At 45.7% G+C, this 21,158-nt stretch overlaps 1 protein-coding gene across 1 annotated transcript in view; it reads right to left on the reverse strand.

Annotated features, from left to right (window-relative positions):
• The window catches only part of sptbn5 (spectrin, beta, non-erythrocytic 5), a 137,427-nt gene that overhangs the window by 44,498 nt on the left and 71,771 nt on the right, over positions 1-21,158 (reverse strand). Inside the window, exons 43-54 of the mRNA XM_035994943.1 lie at positions 19,711-19,899; positions 18,140-18,295; positions 17,215-17,406; positions 13,976-14,071; positions 13,433-13,554; positions 11,848-11,962; positions 10,792-10,905; positions 9,146-9,267; positions 6,959-7,121; positions 2,421-2,609; positions 1,736-1,813; positions 542-714 (exon numbers count right to left, since the gene is read on the reverse strand). Of these exons, the coding sequence (XP_035850836.1) occupies positions 542-714; positions 1,736-1,813; positions 2,421-2,609; positions 6,959-7,121; positions 9,146-9,267; positions 10,792-10,905; positions 11,848-11,962; positions 13,433-13,554; positions 13,976-14,071; positions 17,215-17,406; positions 18,140-18,295; positions 19,711-19,899 (1,709 nt within the window). The remainder of the gene's footprint in view (positions 1-541; positions 715-1,735; positions 1,814-2,420; positions 2,610-6,958; positions 7,122-9,145; positions 9,268-10,791; positions 10,906-11,847; positions 11,963-13,432; positions 13,555-13,975; positions 14,072-17,214; positions 17,407-18,139; positions 18,296-19,710; positions 19,900-21,158) is intronic.

Genomic DNA, 21,158 nt, shown 5'->3' on the forward strand with positions numbered 1-21,158 from the left:
TACTGCTCATTGCTGCAGCTCCTCTTTTCACCCTGTGTTCAGGTCTCTGTTTTAGCTACAGAGTGAGACCTCTCACTGCTGGAACATCTTTGTTGGCAGTCGCACATGCTCAGTAGCTAGGTAAGATCACATGATCAGTACCTAGGTAAGGACTACTAGCCAGTCAGAAGCAGAGTATGAGGGCGTGCCCTGACAGTACCTAGGTAAGGACTACTAGCCAGTCAGAAGCAGAGTATGAGGGCATGCCATGCTAGCAGCTAGGTGAGCATTATAACATGTGTTCCAAAGTGACCACGTTTGTCTCTGAAGTAAAGGCTGGACTACAATAGAGCTGTTTGGAGCAGTTTGTGAACAGTGTTTTCTGTTGGAGATGGTAAGTCCCTTTGGGGTGGACTTTGGGCTTTTTCACTTTGTAAACCTATAACATGCACAAAAAAAAGATATATAACACAATAAGGGGAAAAGCCAAAAAGCATAATATGAGCACTTTAAGAAAGACTTAAGATAACAAGGATGTGATGATATCTGTGCTTTCCCTCACCTGGCGGCGAGGGCTCTGCTCTTGGCTCGGATGTTGTCGGAGTCGTAGTGTTTCTGTTGGATCATCTTCTGGCCCAGTTTGTCCACCTCGTCCAGCTGCTCCACCTGAGCCTCCAGAGCCTCCACGAACTGGGCCTGCTTCCTCTGCAGAGTCTCCACCTCCGTCACCGAGCTCTGTGCTCACACAAGAGAAGAAAAAGAAACTGAGGCTGAGCTATTCTTCAGTGACCAAAATCTTTGAAATTGGTCCAGTATTGACCAAGAACACTGTAAACGGCAAGTGTCTGACAACATCATGGGGTGGATCCCTACAGAGATAGACCTTTTAGTTAAAGAGTAAGATCCTTTTAGTTTAACATGAAACAGCCCCGAAATCACCATCACCAAACTCCACCAGACTCCATGTAAATAATCAGGACTTTTAGCGTGTATAGAGCCAGCATATTTCTACCAGACTCCATGTAAATAATCAGTACTTTTAGCGTGTATAGAGCCAGCATATTTCCACCAGACTCCATGTAAATAATCAGGACTTTTAGCGTGTATAGAGCCAGCATATTTCTACCAGACTCCATGTAAATAATCAGGACTTTCAGCATGTATAGAGCCAGAATATTTCCACCAGACTCCATGTAAATAATCAGGACTTTTAGCGTGTATAGAGCCAGCATATTTCCACATGAAAATGGGTGAATTAAGGGTTTATTTCAACCAAACCAGAGTGGTGATTGTTGGAACAGTGGAAAGATGAACCAGGACGGCTTTTGATAGTTTTATTTAGTTTCTGTCCACTTTGAATGAAGTGTGTTTTACGATGATAAAATCACAGATTATTTACATGGAGTCTGGTGGAAATATGCTGGCTCTATACACGCTAAAAGTCCTGATTATTTACATGGAGTCTGGTGGAGTTTGGTGATGGTGATTTCGGGGCTGTTTCATGTTAAACTAAAAGGATCTTACTCTTTAACTAAAAGGTCTATCTCTGTAGGGATCCTTTCATAATGTTGTCAGACACTTAGAATAATAATCTGAGTCTGTCAGCGGCAACAACAGACGCTAATGGACAGTTTAACGTTACATTGCAGCTTGTTTTAACCAATTTAAACAAGTGTTGTTCACATTAGTCACTTAGACACAAAAACATGGGGAACTTTTTAAATGACCTTTTCTACATCAGAAAGGTGGCTCTTACCCCCAGGTCCTGGTTGGAGAGGAAGGCCTCCATGTTGTTGAGCCAGCTCTCACACTGCTCTACAGAAGACAGGAACACCTGCAGGATGGACAACCCATCATTTATATAATAATAATAATAATAATAATAATAATAATAATACGTTTATTTGATATAGAACCTTTTACAGATAAAGTCACAAACTGCTTCTCATGATAAAATTGTTCAAATTAGACCAAATCAGCAAAATCAGCACGCAAAAAAGAAATAAAATACCAATGGATATAAAAACGAAAAGACGTAAAAACACAAAATTACAAACATTAGTCTTCAGCTGCTTTTTAACCCTTGTGTAGTCTTCCCCATCAACCATCAACTTTTGTCATTCTATTCGAAGTTTCTGTCAATATTTTCCTTCAGTTTTGGGCCTTTGGTTTGTAGCCGTACGTTTTTTTGACCGTTGAGTCTTGTTAAAGCACGTCGACCAAGACGCATTCCAAAGGACGAAAGGAATCAAAAACGTCGTCAGAAAGTTGCTCTCACACTTTCCATGACCCAAGACCGACTGTCACCCCCACCTACACGATTCAACAATCAGTCGACGATAGGCAAGACTTTTTCAAAATAATTTCTGATAATTCTGATTCGAATATGAAAATTCTCAGTCGAGGACAACTGCCCCCCTACATAGAGTCTTAATCTTCACCTGTAGGGTTCGGGCCTGCTCCAGGGTCTTGCTGCGGTTCTGCCAGACTCGGTCCAGTCCGGATTTAGCTTCCTCCAGCTGGTTCAGGGCCTTCTGGATCGCCGCCTTGGAACCGTGACCCGATCGGATCAGACCCAGGCCGAAGTCCCGCACAGAGTCAATGCGCTCGGCACGGGCGTCGATCTCCGTCTGGAAATTACAGTTAACATCAAGTCAAGTCCTCTTTATTTATAAAGATAGTCTTTATTGTCCCATATATTATAGGGATAATCATTTCCACACATCTTCTTTTCATGTTCCATAGCACAAAAACACATATAAAAACACATAAAACATGTAACACGTATACAAAACAGAAAATCACATCACATTAAGACACCCATATAGACACATCAAATATGAAAAACTACAAAGCATCTGAGGTGGTGGTGGCAGTATTACAGTTTGTTCAGCACTGTGATGGCGGTGAGGACCAAACTTTTCTTGAAACAGGCTTTAGTCCAGTTCAGTGGTCCAGTGTTAATTTCGTTGACGAAGACTATGACGAAAAATATTCGTCAGCGAACCTTTTTCGCGGACGAAAACTAAATAAAAAGTCAGATATGATGACGGAGACTGTGACGAAATATAACAGACACTTCAGTCAACAAATAAAAATGAGACGAAAATGTTAGGGAGGGACGAATGGAGAAGAGATCCAATCAGAACCACTCTTTTTTGTGGGACAAGTTGGGAAGAGATCCAATCAGAGCGGATCTTTGAGGGTAGGTTGATTCATGCGGAAGCAGCAGAGACATTTTAAAAAGCCGCGGCATATGCAGACGCAACAGCTAAACAAACGCAGCAGCAGTTACACAGGAGGACGAGTTTGCAGAACTTTGCACAGTTTGAGAGGACGTTTTCACAACAGTAAGGTTGTTTACATTATATTTAGTTGGGTTTAGTTGCACAGTCTTAGTTACACAGTTTTGGCTGATTTCAGTTGACTTCGCTCGTTAGCAACACGCTAACGTTCTGCAGTGCACCCGGCATGGGCGTCAGTTTGGTTTGAAATGTGCTGGGGACAATGACGCATTCATATTTTTTTTTCTCTTTTGCGCAGGTGATGTTTAGAAAGACTGTCCTGTAGCTTACTAATGAATAAAAACGTGGTTTAATGTACGTAAACAATGATCAATGATTACCAAATTTCTCTCTCATATTGCTCCTCATAACCACTGAAAACTGACAAAAAAATCGAACCCAAAGACCAATTATTATGGACGTTATCTGATTTTAAGCGTTTCTGCTGCAGGGCAGCGGAGCGGCTGTGGGTTGACTCCCCACGGTTCTCATGGGCTTTATAAGTCCTAACGTGAAAAAGATTAACGTGGTTTAATGTACCTAAACATCGATCAATCATCACCACATTTCTGGTTCGATTTTTGACAGTTTTCAGTGGTTATGAGGAGCAATATGAGAGAGACATTTGGTAATCATTGATCATTGTTTACAAGCTTTTTCCTCGCCATAGGCACCAATGAAGAAGACAACGCTAATGTGAGATAACTTCTATAATCGTTGGATTTCGGTTTAGTTCTTTTGACAGACGTAAGTGTTCATGACAAGATATGGCCATGAGGAATTTGGTGATGATTGATTGTTGTTTAGAAACCACGTTAAGCTTTTTCACGTTAAGCAGAATGTCCCGACAGGCTGTGTGTGTGTGTGTGTGTGTGTGTCACTGTGTGTGTGTGTGTGTGTGTATGTTACTGTGTGTGTGTGTGTGTGTGTGTGTGTGTGTATGTGTGTGTGTGTGTGTGTTACTGTGTGTGTGTGTGTGTGTATGACTGTGTGTGTGTGTGTGTGTGTGTGTGTGTGTGTGTGTTACTGTGTGTGTGTGTGTGTGTGTGTGTGTGTGTGTGTGTGTGTGTGTGTGTGTGTGTGTGTGTGTGTGTGTGTGTGTGTGTGTGTGTGTGTGTGTGTGTGTGTGTGGATTTTTTGGCATCTGTCGCTCAAGAATTATGTCTTATGGACTTTTTTTTTAACTAAACTGAGCTCGAGGTTTTCAAAAAAAGTGGTGGGTACAAAATGACTCATGACGAAATCTGGTAGGTACGCGTCCCCACCGTCCCCACCGTCCCCACCGTCCCCACCGTCCTCACCGTCCCCACCGTCCCCACCGTCCTCACCGTCCTCACCGTCCCCACCGTCCCCACCGTCCCCACCGTCCTCACCGTCCTCACCGTCCCCACCGTCCTCACCGTCCCCACCGTCCCCACCGTCCTCACCGTCCCCACCGTCCCCACCGTCCCCACCGTCCCCACCGTCCTCACCGTCCCCACCGTCCTCACCGTCCCCACCGTCCCCACCGTCCTCACCGTCCCCACCGTCCTCACCGTCCTCACCGTCCCCACCGTCCTCACCGTCCCCACCGTCCCCACCGTCCCCACCGTCCCCACCGTCCCCACCGTCCTCACCGTCCCCACCGTCCCCACCGTCCTCACCGTCCCCACCGTCCCCACCGTCCTCACCGTCCCCACCGTCCCCACCGTCCCCACCGTCCTCACCGTCCCCACCGTCCTCACCGTCCCCACCGTCCCCACCGTCCTGGCCGGGTTCAGACAGATATTTAGAAATGGTGTTCAGGTTTGGGTCAGGCTCGGTCACATCAACGCAATAAAGCACTGAACATTTTAAAAACAGCTTATTATTGGGCGTCTTGTGCGCGCCTGTGTTAACGTGGGCTTGTTGCCCCGTGTGCGCTGATGAACTCATCTGTTGACATTTCTGAATGCCTTCTACTTTGGCCTCCCTCTGACTCTGGTGGCACGGCTTCAGATGGCTCAAAATGCAGCAGCTAGGCTGCTCACGAACACAAAAAAGCGTGAACACATTAAACCTGTCCTAGCCACCTTGCACTGGCTTCCTGTCCAGTCTAGGATACAATTTAAAATACTGTTGATGGTTTTTAAATCTCTTCACGCCCTGGCCCCCAGCTACATAGCAGATATCATTCAGGTCCCTCAGATCCTCCAGCCAAGGCCTCCTCTGTGTCCCACGGTCCCGGTCTCTGTCACCTTTTTGGTTAAGACCAAAAAGGTGACAGAGCCTTTTCTGTTGCTGGCCCTCAGCTGTGGAACCGACTGCCGCCTGACATCAGAAGTTCCCCTTCTCTCACCTCACTCACCTTTTTACATTGGCCTTCCCGGCATCTTAATTTGTCTTATCCTGCTGTGTTTGTAATGAAGTGTTTGTCTTTTGATGTCGTTTTAGCCTAAATCACTGATTTGTAAGTGTATTTTATTTTATTTTACGACCCTGTGGCTAATGCGCTATGTACAGCACTTTGGTCAGCGCGAGCTGTTTTTAAATGTGCTATAGAAATAAACTTTACTTACTTACTTCCTACAGCTGCTTTAGAAAAGCTTTCCACACAAACAAATGTACATGTGTCATTAGGATGAGAAAAAAATGAGATTTTAACTGTGTCGGACGCGGGACTCGGACAAAAAAATGTGGCCCGATCCGCACTCTAGTAGCTACCCGGCGTCACATGACCAGCCGGCAGTCTCCTAATTTCGTAAGATATCATACGTTTTGGTACGATATCAAACGGACCTGTTCATGATAATGCGTTGTACAAAAACATGATGAAACCAAAGTCAATTTAAGAAATAGAGAGTTACTGTGGATTACCACAGGATGTGGAACGTCTGCTGAACGGCTGCGTGCTCCACCGTCCGTCAATACCCACCAGGTCTGGATTTGTTGCGGCACGGCTGCGGCCATGACTGAGAGCTGTAGTCACGAGGACCCACGAGATCTCACGAATTCACGTAGAACAGAACCACAAAACCACCAGCAGTTAGTTTCATCCAGAGGAGTAGAGGGGAAACTACTCTGAGCTGTGTTTTCAAGGTGTAGTGCAGGAAATATGATCCGCCGTGAGCACGCTGGATTTTACTTTGAAAATTAACGGATTTTTATTTTGTTTCTGTGCTCGACTTCCTGTCCCCCACTATCTGCCGTGTGCTGAATTGCTGCGGAGCTCTCCGGCTGGGACCGCCGGAGCTGGGACGGAGTCGGGACGCAGACGTTCTGCAGTCAGTGGAAATACACACACTGACTTTAATGGAAACCTAATGACTCCGGAGACGTTCCGGAGACGTTCTGCAGACGTTACGCATCCAGTGGAAATTGCCGGTTAGGAAAGAAGGAATAATGGTTTGGAAGTCTGAATTTATGAGTCAGAAACAGGTCTGGAACGAAGTTATTTTCCTCCTGATGTGTCCGTCTGAAAAATGCAATTTTTTTGTCAGAATGTTCTGGAGATATGTGGCTTGTTGAAGAATGGCTCCAATATTTACTCTGGTGACTACGGGGACAACCCCATGAGACACAGAGACAGGAAGTAACTGAGTTAGGGCGTCTCTGATTTAATGTGAGACGGGAGGCTGTTCCAGAGACTGGGAGCAGCGACAGAAAAAGCTCGGTCACCTTTGGTTTTATCAATCTTCAGAGTAGAAGAGAACTGGTACTCTGGAGACGACTCTCACCTTCCAGTCCTGATGCTCCACGATGAGCCGGTCGGCCTCGGCTCTGGTTTTGGGAAGGCCTTTCTCCGCCATCTCGCCGCTCTGTTTGACGCTCCACTCCAGCAGGAGGCGCTGGTTGGCTTTGAACAGCTGCAGCTGGTGGGCCTCGTGCAGCTTCTCCTTCCTGAACAAACAATATCACTGTTGTTATAGCTTTAGTGCATAACTTTTTTATATTAATGAACAGCCGTTACATTCAAGCCATTGCCAAATGAGTTGATACAAAGTTAATTAAAGGTGCTCTAAGCAATGTCACGTGTTTTTTAGGCTACAACATGTTTTTGTCACATACAGCAAACATCTCCTCACTATCTGCTAGCTGCCTGTCCCCTGAACACACTGTAAAAAACATCTCCTCACTATCTGCTAGCTGCCTGTCCCCTGAACACACTGTAAAAAACATCTCCTCACTATCTGCTATAACATACGCGAAGGCGGAATCTACACATCTCAATTCTCCTGCGGCAGCCATCTTTGTTGTAAACGAATTCAACCCAAGCGCTCTTTGGTGACGGGGTTGATCACGTTACTGTTGATCATCTGTCCATTATCGTATAAAGCCGCCCTGACAATTTGATTGGTCCAAACTGCTCTGGTTCGAGCATAGTTGCTCCACAACCCGTAGCTCTGTTGTTTAGAAATGGTGAGTGCTGTCAGTAGCGAGAAAAACTAAACCAATCGGTGCTGCCTACTCCGTGTTATCCTCCTGCTAGCGTTAGCACCCAACAGGCTTAAACAGGGCAAGTTTTAAGCATGTTTTTAGCCTCTAAACATGCTCGAAATGTCATTACAAGTGCCTCCCCATGTGTAGTGATTCCTTCTGAGGGACTTGGAAAACAGGAAATTAACAGAGGTATGTGCACTGGCTGGATTAACACAACTTTTATGCCTTTCTGTCACATCTACTGCAGTCAGATTCACTGTGTTCCCTCAGAAGGAATCACTGCACATGGGGAGGCACTTGTAATGACATTTCGAGCATGTTTAGAGGCTAAAAATATGTTTAAAACTTGCCCTGTTTAAGCCTGTTGGGTGCTAACACTAGCAGGAGGATAACACGGTGTAGGCAGCACCGATTGGTTTAGTTTTTTTTGCTACTGACAGCACTCCACATTTCCAAACAACAGAGCTACGGGTTAAATTGACTGGAATTCTCCTTTAATGTGGCTCGGGAAAGGGAAGTTTGGGGTCCCCTGCTGGAGCTGCTGCCCCCGCGACCCAACACCGGATAAGCGGACGAAGGTGGATGGATGGAGCTCGGGGATGACGCCCAAACTTAATACCTTGGCCAGAGTCACCCCGAGGTCACAGGTGACTTTGTTGATATAAATACTCGACCTGCGCAAGCGCGATACGGAATATATTCACTGTTAAGCACTGCCTCTGGCGGTCAGTAACTGTACGTCCACACCGCCGCCGACTTGAGCTGCAAAGAAGCTCTGGCCGCCCGGTCGAGGACGCTGGTCAGAAAGTCCGGGGAAGCTGTTTGAGGCTTTGGCCGCTCTGACGTAGCAGCATTCTATGTTCATCATGGAAAAAGATCAAGCAGCCACTGCACGGCCAATACACTGACACTAGAAACCTTTTATAAATGACATATATAATGACAGAATGTGTATTGGTTGTTGGTCGCAGCGGTGTCTGTTAGCAGTTAGCTCGCTCGTTAGCCGCTGAACCACAGCAGCGTGCAGGCAGAGCGAGCAGCCGCCAGCTGTTGATCCGTGCAGGACTTCACCGTGAGCGGACTGTTTAGAGACCATGTGACCGGCAGGTAACGTTAACTGGTCCCTATACGCAAATATCATAAATGATAGGTAACCCAGCAACGGCCATGATGAGCTTCTCCTCCTTTTTCTCTGAACTAATGTTTTGGTAGGAACCAAAGTTTACATCGTATGTTTCTCTGGAATCAGCCAGCGTGAAGGACGTCTATATTCTGATTGGTTGCCGCTGAACCGCGGCATAGCTCATTACCATAAAGTTGACCTACTTTCAACTTTCTGATTGACGCTGGCGATTGACAGATTTTCCGCTCCTTGCAGCTGAGAGAAGCAGCTTCCATTGAAAATGAATGACTTCCTGTATCTTTAGAAGATCAAGTCGGCGGCGGTGTGGACGGACAGGAAGGATGAACTAGATCCTCCCTACCTGAGTTCCACCTGCTTGTCCAGAGTCTTGAGAGCTTTCTGGACTTCCTTCTGTTTGTTCTTCAGCTTGTCGCTCATCACCGACCGAGCCTTCAGGTGGTCCGACACCTCCGTCTCCAGAGCCTGAGTACATAATACACGGACACACACTCACCGTGACAACCTCACCGTACAAGCACTGATAACAAAATAAGAAATTCATCTTTGCTATTAATATGCAGCGGTGGAAGAAGTATTCAGATCCTTAACTTAGGTAAAACACAAACTGTAAAAATACTCTGTTACAAGTAAAAGTCCTGCATTTAAAATGTTACTTCAGTAAAAGTGTGTAAGTATCATCAGGAGAATGTAGTTAAAGTATTAAAACATTGTAGTGTGTGTAAAGGATCCAACCAGTGGTGTGTTTAAGGTCTGATCATCTCAGCTGGACTTGTAGTCGTTATATTGTCGGCTAGTTTACTTTAGAATCTTAATGTGTAAAGTAACTAGTAACTAAAGTAACTAGTAACTAAAGCTGTAACAGATGAATGTAGTGGAGTAAAAAGTCCAATATTTCTCTCTGAAATGTAACGGAGTAGAAGTAGAAAGTGACATGAAAAGGTGTGTGTGTGTGTGTTACTGTGTGTGTGTGTGTGTGTGTGTGTGTGTGTGTGTGTGTGTGTGTGTTTGTGTGTGTGTGTGTGTGTGTGTGTGTGTGTGTGTGTGTGTGTGTGTGTGTGTGTTACTGTGTGTGTCTGTGTGTGTCTGTGTGTGTGTGTGTGTGTGTGTGTGTGTTTGTGTGTGTGTGTGTGTGTGTGTGTGTGTGTGTGTCACTGTGTGTGTGTGTGTGTGTGTGTGTCTGTGTGTGTGTGTGTGTGTGTGTGTGTTACTGTGTGTGTCTCTGTGTGTGTGTGTGTGTGTGTGTGTGTGTGTGTGTGTGTGTGTGTGTGTGTGTGTGTGTGTGTGTGTGTGTGTGTGTTACTGTGTGTGTCTCTGTGTGTGTGTGTGTGTGTGTGTGTGTGTGTGTGTGTCACTGTGTGTGTGTGTGTGTGTGTGTGTGTGTGTGTGTGTGTGTGTGTGTGTGTGTGTGTGTGTGTGTGTGTGTGTGTGTGTGTGTGTGTGTGTGTCACTGTGTGTGTGTGTGTGTGTGTGTCACTGTGTGTGTGTGTGTGGGTGTGTGTGTGTGTGTGTGTGTGTGTGTGTGTATGTATGTGTGTGTCACTGTGTGTGTGTGTGTGTGTGTGTGTGTGTGTGTGTGTGTGTGTGTGTGTGTGTGTGTGTGTGTGTGTGTGTGTGTGTGTGTGTGTGTGTGTGTAAGATAAATCTGAAGTGTAGCAGAGTAGAAGTAGAAAGTGGCATGAAAACAAAAGACTCAAGTAAAGTACAAGTACCTCAACGTTTGGACTGAAGTACAGTACTGTAGTAAATGTACTTAGTTACATTCCAGTGTGTGTACTTCATAGACAGTGGGTTTGTAACATTTCAGAATGTTAATTTTGATTTCAAGATTTTCATTTTTACTGTAAATGTATATCAGTTTCAAACATTGGTCATCAATTTCATCAACAGCTTATAATCAGTATCGGATTGTACCTGAAAAAAAAAAAAACAGTATCGGTCGATGGTTTAAAAGTCTCGTAGATGTTTGAAACGAGTCCTGTAACTCACCTTTGACCTCTCCAGGATGACGCCGGCCTCTCGCTCCGTTTCCTCGTGGCGTCTAATCAGATTCTCCACGCTGTCCACGTCAAACCCGCAGTCCTGACCCTGCAGCAGCAGCATCTGCACACACACGCTGGACGTTAAGCCTGATTTGTTTTAGTAGCCTGACGTGCACCTCTCGAAAAAATTTAACTACACGTGGCTCGGCTGTGGTTTGGTAGCGTTGCATTCCCCCCCCACCCCCCGACTCATTTCCTGGTTCTCCTTCTCCATAAACATGAAATCAAGGAGAGGGTTAACTTCTCCTGCTCCAGATCTCCCACCGTGGTCAAAAAGAACAGGGGAGACACTTTGGTTCTCTCACTATGACTCTAGAGTCGCTACTCGCTCTGAAGATAATCACCATCACTCTCTCACTCACTCTACCACACACACACATTCATTATCTTTGTGGGGACCCGTCATTGACATAATGCATTCCCTAGCCCCTTACCCTAACCTTAACCCTTACCCTCACCCTAACCATAACCTAATTCTAACCCTAATCCTAAAACCAAGTCTTAACCCTCAAACAGACCTTTAACCTTGTGGGGTCCAGCATTTTGGCCCCACAAAGCTGTCCGGACCCCACAAGTATACTGTATTCCCCGGTTTTTGGACCCCACGAATATAGTAAAACAAGCACACACACACATAGACAGACAGACACACACACACACACACACACATACACACACATACACATACAAAGACAGACAGACAGACACACGCACGCACAGACATACACAGAGACACAAACACACACTCACACATGCACACACACACACAGCCATGCACACACACACACACACACACACACACACACACACACACATACACACACACACACAGAGACACAGAGACACAAACACACAGACAGACACACGTACACACACACGCACACACCAGCTCTGCTATTTCCTTAAAGAGATCAACACGTGTAAACTTCAGGCTACGGTAAAAGCTAGTCTCAGCGGGCCATCTGACATGTCGCTTTAAGGTATCAGGCATCAGGTGACTGACCTTCTCGTTGGCTCTGTCTCGGACCTCCTCCAGCTCTCTGATCAGAGCGTGGACCACCAACGCCCCCTCCAGCTTCCTCTTGTAAGTGTTCAGATCTCCGTGAAACTTGCTCCACCTGGAGGACATATTTTACCGTCACAGAGGAGTGAAGGAACTAGAAAACATTCACATTCAACAAGCTGCTACGTGTCCCCCTAGAGGTACTCTGGAGGACTGCAGGGGGTACGTGTCCCCCTAGAGGTACTCTGGAGGACTGCAGGGGGTACGTGTCCCTCTAGAGGTACTCTGGAGGACTACAGGGGGTAAGTGTCCCCCTAGAGGTACTCTGGAGGACTGCAGGGGGTACGTGTCCCCCTAGTGGTACTCTGGAGGACTGCAGGGGGTACGTGTCCCCCTAGGGCTACTCTGGAGGACTGCAGGGGGTACGTGTCCCCCTAGGGGTACTCTGGAGGACTGCAGGGGTTACGTGTCCCGTTAGGGGTACTCTGGAGGACTGCAGGGGGTACGTGTCCCCCCGGGGTACTCTGGAGGACTGCAGGGGGTACGTATCCCCCTAGGGGTACTCTGGGTACGTGTCCCCCTAGGGGTACTCTGGAGGACTGCAGGGGGTACGTGTCCCCCTAGTGGTACTCTGGAGGACTGCAGGGGGTACGTGTCCCCCTAGAGGTACTCTGGAGGACTGCAGGGGGTACGTGTCCCCCTAGAGGTACTCTGGAGGACTACAGGGGGTAAGTGTCCCCCTAGAGGTACTCTGGAGGACTGCAGGGGGTACGTGTCCCCCTAGTGGTACTCTGGAGGACTGCAGGGGGTACGTGTCCCCCTAGGGCTACTCTGGAGGACTGCAGGGGGTACGTGTCCCCCTAGGGGTACTCTGGAGGACTGCAGGGGTTACGTGTCCCGTTAGGGGTACTCTGGAGGACTGCAGGGGGTACGTGTCCCCCCGGGGTACTCTGGAGGACTGCAGGGGGTACGTATCCCCCTAGGGGTACTCTGGGTACGTGTCCCCCTAGGGGTACTCTGGAGGACTGCAGGGGGTACGTGTCCCCCTAGTGGTACTCTGGAGGACTGCAGGGGGTACGTGTCCCCCTAGGGGTACTCTGGAGGACTGCAGGGGGTACATTTCCCCTAGGGGTACTCTGGAGGACTGCAGGGGGTACGTGTCCCCCTAGTGGTACTCTGGAGGACTGCAGGGGGTACGTGTCCCCCTAGGGGTACTCTGGAGGACTGCAGGGGGTACGTGTCCCCCTAGGGCTACTCTGGAGGACTGCAGGGGGTACGTGTCCCCCTAGGGGTACTCTGGAGGACTGCAGGGGGTACGTAGTTACTTCTACTGGCTTTTTTTTTCACTTTTTTCGAAGTTTGTCGCCTTTTTGAATATTTTGTCTCTTTTGTCTCCCTAGTGTTGCCTTCCTTCTTTCTACTGTGTTTTTTTCTAAGTTTTCATTACTATTTTCGACCTATTCTTATGGCTTAAAAAAACAATTCAAATGTGTGACGTTATTGAAAAAAGTTTGAGAACCAGTGCCCTGCGCAGTCCACTTCGCAGAGACCTATAGGCGATCAGAAAGCAGCCATTGTTTGTTACCTGTCGTTGAGCTGCTGTCTCCTCTGTCGAACAGTCAGCAGTTCTTCGGCGCTCTGTCTCTTCTCCAGTCGGGCTGCCAGTCGGTTGATGGCTGTGATGTGAGCGTCGTCCACCGTCACGTCCTACACATTAAATATACCCTCAGTGTATTCATGTGTATATTTATATATGTATCTTGTAGGCATCCTGCTCTAGCATTCTTATAGTAGAGACAGGTATTTCAAATTAAAAGCCCTCTAGCGTTTCAGTGGATAGAATCTCTTAATTTCATAATTAAGCTTTTATTGTACCGCGGATAAAAACAATGTTCACTGTTGATTAATGTGTGGATGATTGGATGAGTTGTTTGGTCTCTAAAATGTCAGAAAATTGTGAAAAATGTGGATCAGAGTTTCCCAAAAAGCCCAACATGACGTCCTCAAATGTCTAGTTTTGTCCACAACTCAAAGATATTCAGTTTACTGTCCCAGAGGAGAGAAGGAACTAGACGATGTTCACATTTAACAAGCTGACATCACACAAGTTTTACGACTGCTCCCTCACCCCGTCTCCTTTTCCCCTGAACTCGCCGAGTTTCTTCAGCAGCTGAACTCCGTGTTCATAATCCTTCCCAACATCTCCGACATTAATCATCACCTCCTGCAACACACACAGGTCAGAGGCAGACATTACACACGGCGAACACGCCAGAAACACACAGCGAACACGCCAGAAACACACGGTGGAAACATGCTGGAAACACACTGAAAACACACGGGAAACACACAGGAAACATGCTGTGAATGAGCATCCACTAATTCCTGCTGTTTTACATTTAAACATTAAGGTACAAATATGTAAGGAACAAATATGTACCTTACACCTCGGAAAGTCCACAATGTACAATGGAAGATGCATAATTGTACCTCCATAAAAATGGACCTGTATTGTAACCTCTTTTCCTGACAGTGAACACACAAGAAACACACAGGAAACACACAGGAAACATGCTGTAAACACACAGGAAACACACAGGAAACGTGCTGTAAACACACAGGAAACGTGCTGTAAACACATGGGAAACATGCTGTAAACACACAGGAAACATGCTGTAAACACACAGGAAACACGCTGTAAACACACAGGAAACATGCTGTAAACACACACTGTAAACACACAAGAAACATGCTGTAAACACACACTGTAAACACACAAGAAACATGCTGTAAACACACAAGAAACATGCTGTAAACACACAGGAAACGTGCTGTAAACACACAGGAAACGTGCTGTAAACACACAGGAAACGTGCTGTAAACACACAGGAAACGTGCTGTAAACACACAAGAAACATGCTGTAAACACACAGGAAACGTGCTGTAAACACACAAGAAACATGCTGTAAACACACAAGAAACATGCTGTAAACACACAAGAAACATGCTGTAAACACACAAGAAACACGCTGTAAACACACAGGAAACGTGCTGTAAACACACAGGAAACATGCTGTAAACACACAAGAAACATGCTGTAAACACACAAGAAACGTGCTGTAAACACACAAGAAACGTGCTGTAAACACACAGGAAACGTGCTGTAAACACACAGGAAACGTGCTGTAAACACACAGGAAACTTGCTGTAAACACACAGGAAACACGCTGTAAACACACAGGAAACATGCTGTAAACACACACTGTAAACACACAAGAAACATGCTGTAAACACACAGGAAACATGCTGTAAACACACAGGAAACATGCTGTAAACACACACAGGAAACACGCTGTAAACACACAGGAAACGTGCTGTAAACACACAAGAAACATGCTGTAAACACACACTGTAAACACACAAGAAACATGCTGTAAACACACAGGAAACGTGCTGTAAACACACAGGAAACGTGCTGTAAACACACAAGAAACATGCTGTAAACACACAAGAAACATGCTGTAAACACACAAGAAACGTGCTGTAAACACACAGGAAACGTGCTGTAAACACACAGGAAACGTGCTGTAAACACACAGGAAACTTGCTGTAAACACAGGAAACACGCTGTAAACACACAGGAAACATGCTGTAAACACACACTGTAAACACACAAGAAACATGCTGTAAACACACACTGTAAACACACAAGAAACATGCTGTAAACACACAAGAAACATGCTGTAAACACACAGGAAACGTGCTGTAAACACACAGGAAATGTGCTGTAAACACACAAGAAACATGCTGTAAACACACAGGAAACGTGCTGTAAACACACAAGAAACATGCTGTAAACACACAAGAAACATGCTGTAAACACACAAGAAACATGCTGTAAACACACAAGAAACACGCTGTAAACACACAGGAAACGTGCTGTAAACACACAGGAAACACGCTGTAAACACACAGGAAACACGCTGTAAACACACAGGAAACATGCTGTAAACACACAGGAAACACGCTGTAAACACACAGGAAACTTGCTGTAAACACACAGGAAACATGCTGTAAACACACACTGTAAACACACAAGAAACATGCTGTAAACACACAGGAAACATGCTGTAAACACACAGGAAACATGCTGTAAACACACACAGGAAACACGCTGTAAACACACAGGAAACGTGCTGTAAACACACAGGAAACATGCTGTAAACACACAGGAAACACGCTGTAAACACACAGGAAACATGCTGTAAACAGACAGGAAACATGCTGTAAACACACACTGTAAACACACAAGAAACATGCTGTAAACACACACTGTAAACACACAAGAAACATGCTGTAAACACACACTGTAAACACACAAGAAACATGCTGTAAACACACACTGTAAACACACAAGAAACATGCTGTAAACACACGAAACATGCTGTAAACACACAGGAAACACGCTGTAAACACACACTGTAAACACACAAGAAACATGCTGTAAACACACACTGTAAACACACAAGAAACATGCTGTAAACACACACTGTAAACACACAAGAAACATGCTGTAAACACACAGGAAACATGCTGTAAACACACACAGGAAACACGCTGTAAACACACAGGAAACGTGCTGTAAACACACAAGAAACATGCTGTAAACACACAGGAAACACGCTGTAAACAGACAGGAAACATGCTGTAAACACACACTGTAAACACACAAGAAACATGCTGTAAACACACACTGTAAACACACAAGAAACATGCTGTAAACACACACTGTAAACACACAAGAAACATGCTGTAAACACACACTGTAAACACACAAGAAACATGCTGTAAACACACGAAACATGCTGTAAACACACAGGAAACACGCTGTAAACACACACTGTAAACACACAAGAAACATGCTGTAAACACACACTGTAAACACACAAGAAACATGCTGTAAACACACACTGTAAACACACTGTAAACATGCTGTAAACACACACTGTAAACACACAAGAAACATGCTGTAAACACACAGGAAACATGCTGTAAACACACACAGGAAACGTGCTGTAAACACACAGGAAACATGCTGTAAACACACAGGAAACATGCTGTAAACACACAGGAAACACGCTGTAAACACACAGGAAACACGCTGTAAACACACAGGAAACACGCTGTAAACACACAGGAAACACGCTGTAAACACACAGGAAACGTGCTGTAAACACACAGGAAACATGCTGTAAACACACAGGAAACATGCTGTAAACACAGGAAACATGCTGTAAACACAGGAAACATGCTGTAAACACACAGGAAACTGGCAGGAAACCCTCCAGGCCTCCCCAAGTCTCCTACCTTCTGTCTGATCCAAGCCTCCACCTCTTCCACTTTCTGCAAGAACTCCAGGAAGTCTCTGTTATCTTCCAGATCTTTCCCTCGGGTGGCCATGGCCTTCTTCAGCTCCTCCCAGTGGAGCTGCAGGGCGGCTGCGCTCCTCTTCACTACCTTGGACCTCGGGTGTCGAAGGGAAACCAGCTCCTCTCCGGCCTGGAGGCACAACAACAACAACAAGACAGTCTGCACCCTGAACTTTGAAGCCAAGATTTTTTATTGTGTAATTTTGTTAAACAAGTACACACAGTTGTACAGTGTATCCCCTCCCCCAAACCTCATCTAACAGCCGGGACTTTAACACGCACACAGTCTGGAGTTTAAAAAAGATACAAGTCAGGTTAAAGGTGCCGTAGGAAGGATTGTGCAGATCCAGGAATTAGCCACAAAATGTGAACATCGACAACTTCTCAGTCCCTCCCCCTTTTCTACTAAAGCCCAAAACGGTCTCCTAAGCCCCTCCCCCCACAAGGGAGAATGAATGCGTGTGCATGAGCAGTGACTGACACGCAGTTAGACACCCCCCCTGGCCCTGATTGGTGCATCTGAACAGGGAGTGGTGGATTGTTGTAAATCTCTCTCCAGGCTGTAGGTGGAGCCAGAAGAGCTGGATTTATTTTAAATGACCTGCTTCCTGTAGTTCTACTGGAACAAAGGGTCAGTTTCAGCAGATATGACAGAAAGTTAGTTTCATAAGTCTTACCTACTGCATCTTTAAGCCCAAAGATTCGCTTTCAGCTACTTGCAACACGGCGGTCTTAGGCTTAGGAGACCGTTTTGGGCTTTAGCAGAAAGGGGGGAGGGTCTGAGAAGTTGTCAATGTTCAAATTTTTGTCCTGGATCTTCACAATCCTACCTACGGCACCTTTAAGAGAACAGGTGATCTCACCCGCAGCACGGAGCTGATGATCTCTCTGTGCGCCAGGATCTCGGCCTCAAACACCTGATGTTTCTGGAGAAGCTTCATCTTGGCCTGCAGGTTGCTGAGGTCGGCTTTACCGTCCTCCGCCATCTTCTGCCTCCGCTCAGACACCCACTCCTCCGCCTGAAACACAAAACACACGCAGGGAATCGCTTCAAAAACACAGACGCAAAGTCTTCTCTTGGCTACCTCATTTACCTTTATTTTCTTTCTTTACTCCTTGGTTGGTTTGTAATGGCAAAAATTACCTTTTAATATGATTTGAATTATATTCTTCTACATTTTGTGTTAAATTTAGAAGATTCTCCATGTGGAACAGCTGAAAACTTTGGAGACACTGAAGCTATTTTCTTTTGGGGCTTCTTTTAGCCTTCTGTTTTAAACTTTAGAAGATAAGGGTCAAATTGGTAACCATAAACAGTGTGAACTGGGTCTCTTAAGGTGCTGACACACCAACCAGACGGCCGACCGTCGGCAGTAAAGTCAGTCGGACTGATCAGTCGGGTCCCCGAGGTCCAAAAAAATGCCTCAAAGCACACTGAGGAGACGCCGACTTGAGCGTACGCTCTGCACGTGCACGAAACGTAATACGTCTCCATAGCAGCAGGCGGCGCTGCTCTGTATTGTTTCCCAGAAAATGAAAACCGGCAGCTGATTGGACGAACGCGTCACGTGGGTCTGGTTTCTCCGGAAATTCACAGCCAGACTGTCATGGCGGCTCGTTCAGAATACGATCTCATATTGGACTAAAATAGTTCACCGAAACGTGTTTCTGAAAACATTTGAAGAGAGAAATAGGCCGTGCAGTTGCTGAATCTGTCTTCATTTCAGATCAACAAAGGTCAGTTTAAAAGATTTCCGTCAGATTTTGAGCGGCTCATCCGCTCGCCATTTCCGGGTGAGTCCCGACTGTCCTGTCTCCGACTGAACATGTCAGGTCGGCCAAAATGAAGGCCGACGGCTCCTCCAACGGACGACGGCACAGAACACAACGAACAGACTCGAGTCACCGATCTCGCCAGACTGTCAGACGGCCGATAATCGGCTCTGTGTGTCAGCGCACTTAGAGCTGTTACACACCAACCAGACGGCCGACCGTCGGCAGTAAAGTCAGTCGGACTGATCAGTCGGGTCCCCGAGGTCCAAAAAAATGCCTCAAAACACACTGAGGAGACGCACGTGCACGAAAAGTAATACGTCTCCATAGCAGCAGGCGGCGCTTCTCTTTTTATGAATTTAGTCCACTTTTTATAGCATTTATTTTGAATTTTTGAATTTTATTTCCCTGCTTCATTTTATTCTTTTCTACGTATATATTTACTATCTTTAAATCAGAAAAAGATGCATATTTGTTGTGCTGTATTATGTACATCAACTGTGTTCCCATTACAAATTTGAATGAAAATGAAAAACTGTATTTTTCACTGTGTGTAGGCCTATTATTAATTTCTATTTCGTCTGCAGCTTGGGAATTGCATCGTAACAATATTGTAATATAAACGGATGGAGACACTCTGACTGATTGGTCAGTTAGTTACCTCGGCAACATCTCGGTTGAAGATGCACAGCATCCTGGAGAGCTCCAGCTCCTCCCTGCGTTTGACGGACAGCTCCTTGATCCTGTCCCGTTGCTGGAGGAGGGCTTTGAGTTTGGTTCTGACCCGTCCACTCTTCTCTCTGCTCAGCTGCTTCTTCAGCCGCTCGGACAGATCCTTCAGAGAGGACAGCTGCAGCAAACACAGCGAGGGAGGGAGGACTCAAATCAACATTCTAAAAAGTAATGAGTAGAGTACTTCATGTAAAAAGAGTAATTCATGTAAAAAAACTTCACCATACCTAGAGATTAACATGGTTTTATGTCAGTTAGCCTAATAGCTGGTCTGATTTGCATTGAGAGATGATTTTATGGAAAGTACCCCATGCCAATCTCTAGGTATGGTGAAGGGTATGTGATGATGTGGGGGTATGGTGAAGGGTATGTGATGATGTGGGGGTATGGTGAAGGGTATGTGATGATGTGGGGTATGGTGAAGGGTATGTGATGATGTGGGGGTATGGTGAAGGGTATGTGATGATGTGGGGGTATGGTGAAGGGTATGTGATGATGTGGGGACCAAGGGAACTTTATCAGGATGCATAGTATCCTGGATCCATGAAATAACTGGCCTTTCAAAATAAAAGTCTGCCTGCCTCTATGGGAATTTAACATAGGGGTGTACTGACTTTAGTTGCCAGCGGTTTAGACATTAATGGCTGTGTTTTGAGTTATTTTGAGGGGACAGCACATTTACTCTGTAATACAAGCTGTACACTTCATACTTTACATTGGAGCAAAGTGTATTTTCTTCAGTGTTGTCCCATTAAAAGATATAAGGAAATATTCACTAAAATGTGAGGGGTGTACTCACTTTGGTGAGATACTGTAGGTTCACAGCAAATTTTGGCCCAGCTAGTTGTGCACCGCACCAAAAAAATCAGGAAACAATTTTTTATACTGTAATTATGCAACACTGCCATGCAGAATTTGTCAGATTTGCCGACTTTGAGAGAGTATTTTAATATTCAGGCTGTGAAACAGGTTGATGTGAGTCGGCTGCTTTTAAAAATGTAATTGATTTTCATGACTTGCTAAATTCTACGATGGCTAAGAGACTTTTTTACTGACTTTTTTAGGGTTTTATGTCGACCAAACTGTATGGGAGAAAGCCATATGAGACATGCAATAACACAAAGTTACCTTTTTTTACTAAATAAAAGCATGTGAATAAACTGAACATGTCTGGCCCTTATTGTGATCGTCATTTCCAGTGTGGCCCCTAGTGAAATTGAGTTTGCCGCCCCTGCCATAGGGGGACACGTACCCCCTGCAGTCCTCCATTTGAGAAACACTGCTGTACAGTATTTCACCTTTGTGAGGCAAAGTAAATTGTCTGGTGAGAAGCATGTGTTGCTGGTGGATTTACAACTCTGCCTGCCACGGTGGCAG

This window comes from Sander lucioperca, chromosome 18 (assembly GCF_008315115.2).
Source record: "Sander lucioperca isolate FBNREF2018 chromosome 18, SLUC_FBN_1.2, whole genome shotgun sequence".
Taxonomy (NCBI): Eukaryota; Metazoa; Chordata; class Actinopteri; order Perciformes; family Percidae; genus Sander; species Sander lucioperca.